The sequence below is a fragment of the Megascapheus bottae genome, chromosome 8 (assembly GCF_031878675.1).
Source record: "Megascapheus bottae isolate mThoBot1 chromosome 8, mThoBot2.hap1, whole genome shotgun sequence".
In the NCBI taxonomy this organism is placed as follows: domain Eukaryota; kingdom Metazoa; phylum Chordata; class Mammalia; order Rodentia; family Geomyidae; genus Megascapheus; species Megascapheus bottae.
In genome coordinates, this window is record NC_143516.1 from 65,643,764 (window position 1) to 65,658,597 (window position 14,834).

Here is a 14,834-nt window from a genome sequence, read left to right on the forward strand (position 1 = left end):
TCAACATTTATTGAGATCATGTTGTCTCAACATTCAGAGTAAGGTGAACATATAAAGTAAGCTAAAAATTCCAGAAAGAAACACTGAATGACACAAACACATCTACAATCTAGTTGTGAGGTTTTAGGACTAGAGTTTTGTTAAAGCAAGGAATGTCCATCTTCCAAATTAGTCATTATTAAATAACCACTTTTTTTCCTTTATATTCTCATCAATCTAATTCCCTTTATTTTTTCATTTTGTCTCCCTTTTAACAGTACCTAACAGATGGAAAGACATATTGTTAACAAACATTTGGGCTAAAATATTTCACTAACAACTCCTGTGTGAGTAAAACTGATTTTAATTATAAGATTTGTGAAAATTTGTCTTATAGATATTGTAAGTGAAAGTACCCAGTACAAGTAGTCACTCTGAGTCTTACTATTTGGTAGACACACTCATTTTACAAACAAGCAATACACATACCACTTCACTGTTATAAATGGCTCTTTGCTGAAAAAATATATTTTTAACATGACATTTATGAACACTATAATTTAGGGTTACTGGAAATTTTAACATCTGTGTCATCTACAATTGTATGGAAAATAAGAAAAACAAATTTATATTTGCAATTCTTTCAAAGGCTATATCCAAAGAACCTATCACTAAGATTCTATAGAGACAAAATACGGCTACAAATAATGAATCTCTATTTTTCTTATGCAATACTGAGATTTTAGTATAAGCTACACATTAAGTAATCTGGTTTTCCTGATAACACCCCAAACAAAAAGGTAATGTGTCTCCAATAAGTCAACAGTGCATGTGTACAGTGCACTTGAACCTGCTCCCTTAAGAGGACAACGCCTTCTCTCCCTTGTCTCACCCTTGAAATGTTGCAATCTCCAAACCTTACACCCCCACCTACATAACCGTTCTTTGTTAGTTTTATCTGTAGGTACAACTTCATAATACCAAAAAGCGACTTCAATTACTTACCATCCTTAAACAATCCTAAACAAACGGTACTCAGAAGAAGTTTCTGACGTAATTGCAGAACTTCCGCTTCCAAGGCTTCCACTTTTGGTCTCCAGTTGGACTCCCCCTCAGACAGCAAGGTGGCCAGGTGCTCTGTATATTCTCTGCTGCTTTTGTCTGCTGGTTTTGAACGGATAATTGCCAAGGCCAGAGCCACTTTTGAGGTTCTCAAATACCATGTTTGACCATCCATTCTGGCTTCCATCCCTATCATTTAATAAGAAAAAAAATGTACAGAAATTCCTTTAAACTTCTGCAGTACATTCTATTTGGGCAAAACTAATTATGCTGAGTAACACTAATTAGTAACTTGATAATATGATTTTTGTACCAAATAATAGAAAACAATTCTCTTTAATTGAAATTAGTATAAGACCCAGGCACCAGTGGCTCAAGCCTGTAATCTGAGCTACTCAGGAGGCTGAGCTCTGAGGATCCAAGTTCAAAGTCAGCCCAGTCACAAAAGTCAATGAGACTCTTACCTCCAATTAACCGCCAGAAAACTGGCAATGGTGCTGTGGCTCAAGTGGTAGGGCACTAGCCTTGGCCGAAGAGCTCAGGGACAGTTCCCAGGCCCAGAGATCAAGCCCCATGACAGACAAAAAAAAATAGTATAACAAAAGTATGCAGAAGATTAAAAGACCTCCAGGATATTGAAACAAAAGCCATACAATGAATGATTGTTGTCCTTAATGTACTATGTTATCTCTCATCTCTTTTGCTGTCCCTTGGTTATCTCATATTGTTACAGTATCTCACTTTGTTATCTGATATATTGGATTTATTTGTATTTGGTTATTTGAAATTGGATAGGGAAGGGGGGAAAACCAAGATGGGGGGATGGAGGGGAGGGTAATGGGGACCAAGACATGTGAAAGGGTATCAATATATGTGAATTAATGCACCTTCTATCTGGCAAATATCATGTAACTCTTTTATTAATTACAATAAAAATATTTTAAAAAGTATGCAGAAGAAAATAAACACAAAGGCAGTGTAAGTATACTAATATTCAAAATAGTTGATTTAGAGAACCTCTTGGGATGGAAAATACATATTAATTAATTTAGTGGTTTTGAACCAGACACATATAGTCGAATCATCCAGAAACATTCAGTATGCATGAGCTTGATCTCATTCCTCCAAAATTTCTGATTGAGCAATGAACACATATGGAGTTATAATGAAAAAAAATTATAAAGAAAATCGATTTCCAAAATCAAAGTAGACTGTCACTTTTTTAACCTTTTGCAGCTGGCAAGTACGCCAAAGACTACAAACTATTAAGATAGACATGCTAATTAGAATTATAAAAGCAACCATTCCACTTGCTGGTGCATCCTCCATCTGTTGTGTCAGGGAAGGGAGCAGTGGACTCTGACACTCATTCATCTCAGAAAAGCATTGTAGTGCAGAGAACAGGCACATGGATCAACTTCTCTGCAGAAGTGAGTCTACAAACATTTCTAAGAGTATGGCCTAGGGTCGGGGAGAGAAGCCTAGAGTGCTTGCCTAGCATGCACAAAGACCTGGCTTCGATATCTCAGTACCACATACATAGGAAAAGGCAGAAGTGGTGCTGTGGCTCAAGTGGCAGGGTTTTAGCCTTGAGAAAAAAAAAAAACCAAGGTCACTGCTCAGGCCTGAGTTCAAGCCCAGGACTGGCCTCCCTCTACCATTTATGTTTATTTACCAGTGCTTCTGTGAGGGAAAAATTTCCCATTCAGTTATGAATGGTGGAAATACAGGATTACAAAAACAGAAGCAGTTTATTTGTACAAGAGAAATAAGCTGTTTCATGAAACACAACAATCTCTGTAATCTTGCAGAGATGTTTTAATTAAATGATTAAATGTTCTGAATTTTAAGTCATTTTAGAGATTTATTAAATGTCAACCATGCTAAATATCACTTATCAGAATAAAATCCAATTAAAAAGGGCTTTTGGATTGTACCAATTGCTAAGTCCCTCCTCTGAACATTAATTAGAACTGTATCACAAATTAATAAAAATGATTGCAAATAGAGATATTAAGCACAGGCTTGTAAGTATAAATCACACTGATAACACATGTGGAACTAACATGTGCAAGCTGCAGAGCAGGGTTCTCGGACAACTTTCTGATATGTAACTGTTTTCTGTGTTTCTGAATGTATGTGGGGGGGGGAGAGAGGGAGAGAAACAAAGAAAGTGAATTATGTTTAGAAATGTATATCTTTTAAGACAGCATACCTATTCTCAAATTGCCATCTGCAAGAGAAAGAATTCTATTTCTCCTATAATTTTATGGAAGAAAATATTAACTTCTGTGGCATAAGAAGAAATAAGGATCTGACATTTGTTTCTGGTTTCTGACTCAAAGCTCCTAAATTTCCTTAGTGGTAGTAGGTTCAAGCGACTTAATTCTTGGCAGATCTCTAGGATATTCAGAACGCAGAGTAAGCCCACCTACAACTAGAAGCTTGAACTTTGAAATTCCCACAAATTTTCCCCCTCAACTCTGCAGTGCCTACCTGATGAAACTATAAATAATATAAATAAATTGAAGGTATGGGTGGGGTTGAAGAGACAGAGGGAGAATGATGCAGGGGGTGAAGCTGATCAAGATGCATTTTACCCCTTCCCTTCCCTAGTTCAAATAAACAAATAAATGTATATACAGTATACCAGGTAACAGTGATATGTGGTAACCACATGAGATTAATGATAAGGGGAAAAAAGAGAAAAGAAATAACTTCACATAGTACATTAAGAACAATAATCACAAAGATGATTGGGAGGGGGTAGGGGCAGGGAAAGGGGGACAAAAAGATGAGAAGGGGTATCAATGTTCAAGAAATAATGCACCCACCATCTGACGAGTATAACTGTAACCCTCTGTACATTACCCCAACAATGATTTCAGCATTTCTAAGCTGGTGGATACCAAGATGTTAGGAATGGCATACTTCAGAGAGAGTGAATGATTTGTATAATCGATTGCATAGGTAGTTCCAGGTACCTATTCCATCCGGCTACTTCGTTCCTTAGTTGTATCACTTTTTCCTAGCAAATTGCCTAACTTGACTAATTGGATGCAAAATCTCAGACTTTATACTAGATTCCCCTGCAAAAGCACCCAACCAGGAGACAGGGTTGTAGAACTGAGCCCCTAAACCTCAGGAATCGGATGCTGACTCCAGGTAAGTTTGAGTCAGAATTCAATTAATGGACACTCAGTTGGTATCTGGAGACTCGGAATTATTTGTTGCTATTAGAAAGCACCACAATTTCCTAAGTATACACTCTGTTAAATTGAGGGAAAATCAGTAGTAACTTTCAGAAAGTCTTTAAAAATCAAATTTAAACTCAAATAATTATAATAAATAACTTAAATGAACATGTAATGTTCCCCATGAAGGTATTTAGCTTTGGAATTCTTAATGGTTTTAAAGGCAAAATTTTAACCATCTTTTAAAAACAAAGCAATAGTTTAAATGGAATTTCTCTAGCTTTTCACATGGGAGCAGTCCTTACCACAGCAAAGCCATCAAGAGCTGTGGAGAAAAATGAAATCAAACTCTATATAAGCCTTAGATTTTCTGTCAGACAATGAATGCTACTCTGGCAACATTGCTTTTGCAATTTGTGTCTATTGCAATTGTTCCGTCCCCACCTGAACTCAAATTTGAGATCAACTATTTAATGCTCTGAACTTTCAAAACTGTGGGAAATTATAATCCCAGAATCTAAACTTACTTTCTCAGCAAGAACACTGATGAAAATTCTATGATAAAAAGAACCACAGTTACTTCTTAAAACACTGGTGAGAGTTTAAAGTAGATGCACACTCAGGAGAATACTCTCCTTAAATGTCCCAAACAATTTCAAGGTATTTATTTCCCTTATCCCAGTAATATAATTTCTAAGATGTTACCTTAAGGAATTGATCAGAGCTGAATATAAAACATAGTGTCATAATATATTCACGGAAATAATTTTGATTGCCCTCAAAAATCAATCACTAGACTAAACAACTAATAATAGAAACTAATTTGTGGTATATCATGCAATTAAGCTGAAATACTTTGAAAAACTGAAAAATATGGAAAAACATTACCATTGAACATTACTGCAATGTAAAACATAAGATAGTAAGGTACAGTGGAAAAAAAATTAAATTCAGAGGTAGACAATTTATACCGAGTCAGAAGATACAAGAAGCAAAGAACAGTGAGGAAACAAATGAAAGGAAAGAAAGAAAATAAGGTTAAAGAAATCATTTATTCACACATACACAACACAATCCATCAAGTAGTCAATGAATATGAGTTGGTCTTATTTTCTTGTTTATATTTTTTAGTGTTCTCATATTTTCACAGTAAATATAAAACATATACATTGAATAAAATGATATATAAATAAATGCCAAAACATTTTAGTATTGACTCTACAGAAATACCTTCATGCAATATTTTCAACGTTGAAATTATAGGACTGTCAGAAGATAAAATTAGATCCTATTTCATCACACATACAAAATTCAAGTCAAAATAGTAAAGGCTTTTTTCAGTATGATCCTAGACAAACAGACAAAAGCAAGATATTTTAAAACTAGATAAATGAGATTGTAACACACTTAAAAGTTTATGCACAAATAATCAGTGGATTATAGTTTGAGATGAAATAATTGCAAATAGACAGATAGATAGATAGATAGATAGATAGATAGATAGATAGATATGGTAATGGATTAAAACACCCAATCCTCAAAAAATCTAACAGCAAGGAAACAAATAACCCAATTAAAAAAGGAGGAGCCAGGCACTGGTGGCTCAGGCCTGTAATCCTAGCTATTCAGAAGGCTCAAAGTTCAAAGCCAACCTGGGCAGAAAATCTGTGAAATTCTTATCTTCAGTTAACCACCTGATAACAAACTAGAAATGGCTCTGTAGCTCAAAGTAGTAGAGCACTAGCTTTGAGCAAAACAGCTCAAAAACAGTGCACAGGCAATAAGTTTAAGGCCTAAGACTGACAAAAAATAATTAAATTAAAAAAATAAAAGGTGGGGCTGGGAGTTTGGCCTAGTGGTAGAGTGCTTGCCTAGCATGCGTGAAGACCGAGGTTCAATTCCTCGGTACCACATACATAGAAAAAAAAGCTGGAAGTGGTGCTGAGGCTCAATTGGTAGAGCTCTAGCTTTGAGAAAGTCCAAGGACAGTGCTCAGGAACTGAGTTCAAGCCCAGGACTGGCAATAAACAGAAAAACAAACAAACAAATAAACAAATGGTGAGTAAAAGAACTAGACGCAGCAGCTCATATTTGTATTTCCAGGTACTCAATAGGCAGACACTGGAAAGATCAGCAGAGTTCACACATATTTTTCATTTTAGCTACTCGGTGGGCAGAAATACAGAGATTTTCGATGGGGTCTAGATAAAATCTTGAAAGAATTTAACTTAGACAATTGGTAGAATCTACCTATCTCCCAGCTACATAAGAAATGTAAATAGAAGGATTGGGGCAAAAATGCAAGATCTGATGAAAAAGAAAAAAACTAAAACTAACATGGCTGAAGGCATGACTTAAGCAGTAGAATGCCTGCCTGGAAAATAGTCTCAAAATTCAAACTCCAGTGACAATAAAGAAAGAGGAAGGAAAGAAGAGAGAATGGAAGAGAGAGAGGAAGGGAAGAGGAAGGGAAAGAGGAAAGAAGGATGAAATGAGTGGGAAAGAAAAGGGTAAGAGGGGCCGGGAGTTTGGCCTAGTGGTTAAAGTGCTTGCCTAGCATGCATGAAGACCCGGGTTCGATTCCTCAGTACCCCACATACATAGCAAAAAGCCAGAAGTGGTGCTGAGGCTTAATTGGTAGAGCTCTAGCCTTGAGAAAGTCCAAGGACAGTGCTCAGGCCCTGAGCCCAAGCCCAGGACTGGCAAAAAAAAAAAAAAAAAAAAAGGGTAAGAGAGGCCAGTCAATTGGGGGATTGTGATTCAAGGCTGTCCCAATGCAGGAAACATTACTGGAGACACTGTGAGAAATAATGAAAACAGCAGGGGCTGATATAACACAGGAGGTAGAACAGTTGTCTAGAAAGACAAGGTAAAGCCTTGAGTTCAAATCCCTATACCAACAGAAAAAGAAAAATGAGTTATAATGTAAGTAGATATTTCTCAAAAGAAGACATACAACTAGCCAAGAGGTATATGAAAAGACAGTCAACATTAAAAAAACTTAATGAATTCATGTTTTAACATGAAAAAATGGTCAATGTCACTAACCATCAGAAGAATACAAACCACCGGAGGTGGTAGAATTGCTATTGTCCAAAAGATACAACCGGTAGGAAATGTAACTTTGTAGTTCAGTGATGACTTCTCTAGCATGGGAAAGACCCTAGAGTCTACTTAAAAAAAAAAAAAGGGAGAGAGAAATCTAGGAAAGGGACTAGAAAAGAAAGGAGAAAAACAGGCAACAAGTACTAGCCAACATATAGATGTGAAAAGCAAAAAATAGAGAATCCTTCCATACTACTGGTAGAAAAGTGAACCCTTGCAAACTTTTATGGAAAACAATATGGAGGTCCCTCAAAATGTCAAACATATAACTACCTTATCCTCCAACAATCTTGTTTCTGTATATTTTTCTAAGGAATAAAATCAGGATAGCAAAAAGTTATCTGGACTCTCATGTCAAGTGTAACTTCCATTTCAAAAGACAAGATATGAAAGAACACAAGGAAAGAAGAATAGAAAAAGAAATATACACATAAAAACACAATGGAATGTGATTAAGTGATAAAAAAAGATATCCTGGAATTTGAGACAACACGGATATACCTAGAAGATAGTACTTGTACCTTACGTGCAATAAACCAAGAGAAAAACACAGACAAATGGTGATGATACTACTACACAGGAAATCTTTTAAAAAACAAATAGTCAACACCTAGAAAGTGAGAGTATATTAGCAGTAGCCAAAAAAAGTACTTGTTGAAAGGAACAAAATCTCAAATGAAATAAAAAATTCTTGGAATTTGTGGTATACAGTGGTAATTATTATTATCTGTAATAAATTACACAATTAAAACTTTCCCAGAGAATTTTTTGAAATATTTTTAGTAGCTTTCTTAAATGTCCTCAGCACAGAAAAACTAATAATATATTAACTGATTAATTTAATCATTTCATTCATAAATATAAAAATACATTTCATATTGTAACTATATGTGTGTATTTATGCATGTATATGTATATTTTCTGCTAAGCAATTTTGTGGTTGGGTATCATGGAGGCTGGTTCTGGGCACTGTCCTTGAGCTCTTCATCTTCAACTCAAGGCTACCACCTACACCTGGGCCTGGGCATTGTCCCTGAGCTCTGCAGCTCAAGGTATACCACCCTACCCTGGATCTGTGCCCCATTTCCATTATCTACAGGTTAACTGGAGAAAAAAGTCTCAGGTCCTTTTGTGCCCAGGCTGGCTTTGAACCTTGATCCTCAGATGTCAGCCTCCTGAGGATTACAGGAGTGAGAGACTGCGCCCGCTTGCTAAGCAATTTTTTTACATTTTTTTTTTGGTCAGCCATGGGGCTTGAACTCTGGGCCTGGGCATTGTCCCTGAGCTCTTCAGCTCAAGGCCACTTCTCTACCCATGGAGTCACAGCACCACTTCTGGTGTTCTAGTGGTTAATTGGAGATAAGAGTCTCACTGACTTTAGTGCCCAGGCTGGCTTTGACCCTCGATCTCAGCCTCCTGAATAGCTAGGAATACAGGCATGAGCCATCACACCCCGCATTACTACATTCTTTATATATCATTAGTATTAACCCATTATATGATTATGAAAAACAAGTATGCTATGAGAAGTGAGTTTCAGCAGAAAAAAAAATGAAATCTGAAGATGGGTTTCCAGTGAAGACTCCAAAGCTTTATACTAATCACTCAGTGATTTTGATGAGTATCCCAGCCCCAGCAGACACTGCCTCAATTTTGAGGTATCTTCAACTATAAAATACATCATCAATGCAATAGCCTAAGAGCACAGGTGGAAGGTACAATTAAAAAAATAACAGCATTTTAAGCATATTCAGAAATTTTCAAGTGGAGAAAATGATAACGGATGGGAATGTCTTTTCTGTTTCACTGGTTACCTACCTGATCAGTTTTCCTCAAATTCCACCAATGTCATAAACTTTGGACAATCCATTCCCTCAAATGATGCATTACAATATGTTCATAGTGTTGCTTCCAGGAATTCAAAGGACATAAAGGACTTTGTAGACACGGCAGGAAAATCTTTCCACTGTGCCCAAGCACAAACTACTATCCTCTCTAGTCTCAAATACCATAAACAGTGGCTGACTCATAATACCACTCTATTAAGTACTTGGCTGAGTCAATAAAGGAAGGAAAGAACAGTTCAATATAGGATATATATGCAATTATGTATGTTTAGAGACTGCTTAACTCTCAATACATAAGAGAGCCTGTGTCCATTTCATACGAAAAAGAATGGCTAGAGCAATAATGTGTTCGGAGTAGAGTTGACTTAGTTAAGCTTTTTACTCATTTACTTACATATTCTTACGGTATGTCCTTAAACTTGCACCAAAATAATTCTTCAATAAGGAAAATTCAAGGGAGATAGATCATTTAGTTTTACAGCTTCATGTCAGAGATAAGCTAGGAGCTAGAATAAATTTATCACATGAGCCTTACAACCGATGCCTGCCTTGCCAATAAAACAAAGAGCTGAAAGACATTGGCTGAGCATTCCTTAAATCACTGAGATGAAATAATAGGCCAAATATGAGTGTAGTATCTATGCCTCAGAATATGTGGAAGTACCCACAAACCTGGTAAGGAAATACTCATTCCCAAATATCAGTCGAGGAGGAGCAGAGAACTAACACTGCCAGAAGAGTGAGTTAGGATAAGATTTTTGAGATAATTAGTTTCAGTAAAGTTTGGACATGTCATTTTCTCATTAGACCTAGCTGCCAAATTCCCTAATTATTGTTACAGTTTCCGCTCATATTGTATTCTGGAGTGTTCAGTAGATTATCATGTGATGTTTTACATAAAAGAATAAGGAGTTAGTCAAGACTTCAAGTCTCTAATTATTAAGGGAATATTCTAAAAGTTTTTTTCAATAAAAAGAATCTATGCATGACAGGAGACTTGCAGAAATGAAAGGGTATTGGCTGTTTTACTTTGGTTACCCAAGCCCATCAAAAGAGGCCAATTAACAATTTATTGTTTAAAAAGAGTATAGTCAATCAGATTTTGAATGTCATAGAGTCTCATACCACTGTTTCTTTAATGCCTTTCAACCACTGCATCTTTGTTTTGTCATAGAAATGATGTTCTCTGACTTCTGAATTCATATGTTCTCTGAATTTCACATGGGAAAAATGCATTGTACATTTTTTAAGTTAACAAGATACACTTATTTGAATGGTTTTATATACACACACATATACATACACATATATGAAACAACCAACGTCTTCCACTACATAAATACACAAAAGTAAAGGGAAAAGATAATTGCTATAAACATGTATTAAATTTCCCAATTACACTGTTACTTTGCACACTGATACGGGAATAATCCTTAATACACACACACACACACACACACACACACACACACACAAAAAAAACCAAGTATATAAAACATATGAAGGCATATAAAACAATATGAGGGACTACTTAATTCAAACTCATAATCTCCATAATTTTGTATTTAGGCTACATTCTGAACACAGAAAAGGTTATGTGTCGTAAGACAAAGAAACCCACAGGATATAGAGAAAAGTGAACAAACAAACAAAAGTGGTAAGTGAGAAAAGTTTGGCCAATCACAGGCAAAGAAACAGCTAGCTGCCTTCAGAAACCAGCTAACCAAGAACCTGAACTTCAAAGGAGCAATACAAATGCAAGAAAATGCCTCTTTATGAGCAAAATTCTCAAGAAAATGCAAATGGCACTATTCAAAAAGTTCCATTTAGTAAATAACACATTATAAAAAAAAGAGAAAAAGACTTTCTCGACTATTATGTAACACTTCTGCATAAGCTAATAAGAACTCAAGAAAACACAAGCATATCTATAAACACATTATCTTAGGGCTCATTTTTTAACTGAAAATAATTTTTGTTTTTGTTTTTGTTTTTCTACCAGTCCTGGTGCTTGAACTCAGGGCCTGAGCATTGTCCTTGGGCTTTCTCAAGACTACAGCTCCACCACTTGAGCCACAGCACTACTTCCAGCTCTTTCTGTGTATGTGGTGCCGAGGAATTGAACCTGGGTATGCATACTAGGCAAGCACTCTTACCATTAGGCCACACTCCCGGCTACAACTCTGAAAATGTTTAAAAGAATTTTTTTTATTGTAATTAGTAAAAGGGTTACATGATATTTGCCAGATAGAAGGTGCATTAATTCACATACATTGATACCCTTTCACATGTCTTGGTACTCATTTCCCTCCCCCGCCACACCCCCAACCGGCTTGGTTTTCCCCCCTTCCCTATCAAATTTCAAATATCCAAATACAAATAAATTCAATATATCAGATAACAAAGTGAGATACTATACCAATATGAGATAACCAAGGGACAGCAAAGGAGATGAGAGACAACATAGTACATTAAGGACAACAATCATTCATTATATGGCTTTTGTTTCACTATCCTGGAGGTCCTTTCAATTAGCTTCACATTATATGTCCTTATGTATCAAGATTTTGCTCTATTGCAGATCTCTGCTAGTAGAGCCCAAGGTTTCTACTGATTATGACGAATGAGGGAAACCAATGAGCCTAAGTTCCTTTGAGTCTGGCTTACTTCACTTAATATGATTTTTTCTAAGTCTTTCCATTTCCTAACAAATGGGGCGATGTCATTCTTTCTGACAGCAGCATAGAATTCCATTGTGTACAAATACCACAACTTGTTGATCCACTCATCAACTGAGGGACATCTAAGTTGGTTCCATATCTTTGCTATGGTGAATAATGCTGCAATGAACATTGTTGTGCTAGTGGATTTAGTATATCCTTGTTTCTGGGTGGTTGGGTAAATGCCAAGTAGTGGAATTGCTGGGTCATAGGGGAGTTCTATGTTTAGCCTTTTGAGGCACTGCCACACTGCTTTCCATAGTGGTTGGACGAGTTTGCACTCCCACCAACAGTGTAGTAGTGATCCCTCCTGGCCACATCCCCTCCAGCAGCTGTTGTTATTCGTTTTCCTGATCCTGGCCATTCTATCTGGAGTGAGGTGGAATCTTAGAGTTGTTTTGATTTGCATTTCTTTTATGACCAGAGATGTTGAGCATTTCTTCATGTGTCTATAGGCCATTTAAAAGAATTTTTTAACTCTGAAGATGTTTGAGTCATCTGTTCCAATCATTGAAACCTCAGAAATTGTAGAGGGTAACCAACAATGTTTCCAGGGCTGTATTTTATAAGTAAATTTAATACTTTAATATTGTACTTGGTTTGCATTGATCTACGTTAACTAGTGTAAAACAGCTTAAGAGAAAAAAATCATTTCACAAATATTGAGTTCACTCATATTTGACCACATGATGCCTTTTTACTATGGGACCTTAAATCTCAGACCCTCCACTTACTTCACACAGTTACAGATCCTACTGTGGATGAACCACCCTTCCGGACTGGTCCTCATTTCCCTTCACAACCATTTTCTCCCATTGTCATTCATTAGCTATAATCTTAATCTGCCATATATCCATGGAAATCAGACAGTGATCATCTTAACCTACTTTCACACAAATATTTATTCCCCAAGAAACTATTGACAGGATCCATGCTACCTATTTCCTTACCCCCAACCTCAGTACCACCACAACCTTCACATGGCTAAGAAATACTAAACAAAGCTGTAGGGCACCCCAAAGACAGGGAAACTTCTAGAACAACAAAACAGTCTGTGATCCATGAGTATCTGGCAAGCGCATCCAGAGCAGGAACTGGTTCCTAATTTTTACTTTACACTGGAACTAGTGCCTACCTTTTGCCTTCATAACAGGAAGTAGTCAGGTAAAAACATGCAGTAGTCCTGCAGCCTAGTAACTGTGAACTCTTCTCTGCAGGTAAGTACACTAACTACTGTTCTTGACCTACTGAAGAGTAAATGGACCAAGTCAGACTTTCTCCCCAGAGCTACTGGAGGGCCCGTGATTCCCCTGGTTCCTCATTTTCATGTAGACATGAGTCATGAACACATATGCTTTCTTAGGTAACCGTACATGTTGCCTTGACATTCGGTGCACATGTTTGGCCTGGTGTGCCACATTTAGCCAATAATACATTTGTGTACTAGACATGTACCACCACTAGTAAGTAAATGTGAAATTATGGAATTAGGAATTATGGCTTATGGGGAATGCTGGTGGACAGAATGCAAGTCTGGAAATAGGAAGATGGTGATACTAGGCAGTCTATGAGTCTAGCTGGGATGGCCTAGTGAACACAGCACTGTCAAGATACAGACCGCTGCTACTGCTGAGCATATGGACGGAGAGCTTAGTATCCACAATATTGCCATCCTCACTCATGTGCGGCATTTTTCTTTCACCTATCTGAATCAGAGAACCCAGAATCAACAACATGCCTGCCTATCAGATCTTGCCTCTTCCTTAAAATTTCTACCGGACATCATGAGATTAGCAGTAAGAAAGGAATAGAACACAAATACCACTTTTTGGCATTGATACAAAAGACTGTAAGTCAGGATAAAGTAAAATCTCTTGCACAGCCATATTCACCAAAGCACTACTCATCATAGCCTAGCTATTAACACATCCCAAGATGCCCATCAATTGATGAATGGATCAAGACACTATGGTATATATACACAATGGAATTTAACTCACCCATTAAAGACTAATGTTACATCATTTGCAAAGAATTGGATAGAACTGGAAGAAATTATGTTAAGTGAGGTAAGTCAGGCCCAGAGAGACAAAGAATGCATGAAATCTCTCTCATATGAGAGAAAATATATAATTGTACAAATACACACCATACAGGGTTATACACAATTGTACACAACCCATTAGCTGAAGTATGCTATTTTCAAGGAAGAACTCAAACTGTGAAATCCTTAGAAAAACTTACTTACCATTCAACAAAATGAATACCAAGAAACTGGCACTTAAAGCTATATGGGGGAGATAGTAGGGATAGGAGTAGAGGAATGAAAAAAGAGGAGGAGGAGGAGGAGGAGAATATAATTACTAAGATTCAATGCATAATTGAGGGGAAGGACTAAATTTCGAAGGAGAGACAGAATGATAGTAGTAACAATGTCTTTATATAACTTCTTAAAGAGGATTTAAAACAATATAATATATTTTGAAACAGCCACATGATAGCCATTATAGCCAGCTTAACTTCAGTTCTTCTATCAATACAGAAGGATTATCAGCAGCACACAGTTTTCTATGAAGCATATTTAATTGCTTGTATTTGCTACATTATGACAGTAAATGTAACGACATCAATGTATTTTCATCTCACACTGTAAAACATTTTAGCAAGAAGCAGCCTTAGTTTCATTGGTGGTTCAGTTCAACTCCAAGGGCCATCAATTAAATTCACTTATTTAAAATCATGAGTATTTCTCACATTTCTCAACTTTATCATAAATTGTTTTTCTGAATCTATTTAGCATTTCAATAATGACAAGAAAATTGGAATCATTGTGTTTTACCCCATTAAAAATGCCACGAAAATAGAGAAAAGTGATTAATATATGTGTTTACAGCAATTTATCCCAACAGAAAACACATCCATTTGTG

At 36.5% G+C, this 14,834-nt stretch overlaps 1 protein-coding gene across 2 annotated transcripts in view; it reads right to left on the reverse strand.

Moving 5' to 3' along the window:
* Mei4 (meiotic double-stranded break formation protein 4) overlaps window positions 1–14,834 on the reverse strand; it is a 159,641-nt gene that overhangs the window by 121,279 nt on the left and 23,528 nt on the right. For both annotated transcript variants that reach the window (XM_090337728.1, XM_090337729.1), the window contains one exon: window positions 985–1,230. In XM_090337728.1, the coding sequence (XP_090193854.1) occupies window positions 985–1,230 (246 nt within the window). The remainder of the gene's footprint in view (window positions 1–984; window positions 1,231–14,834) is intronic.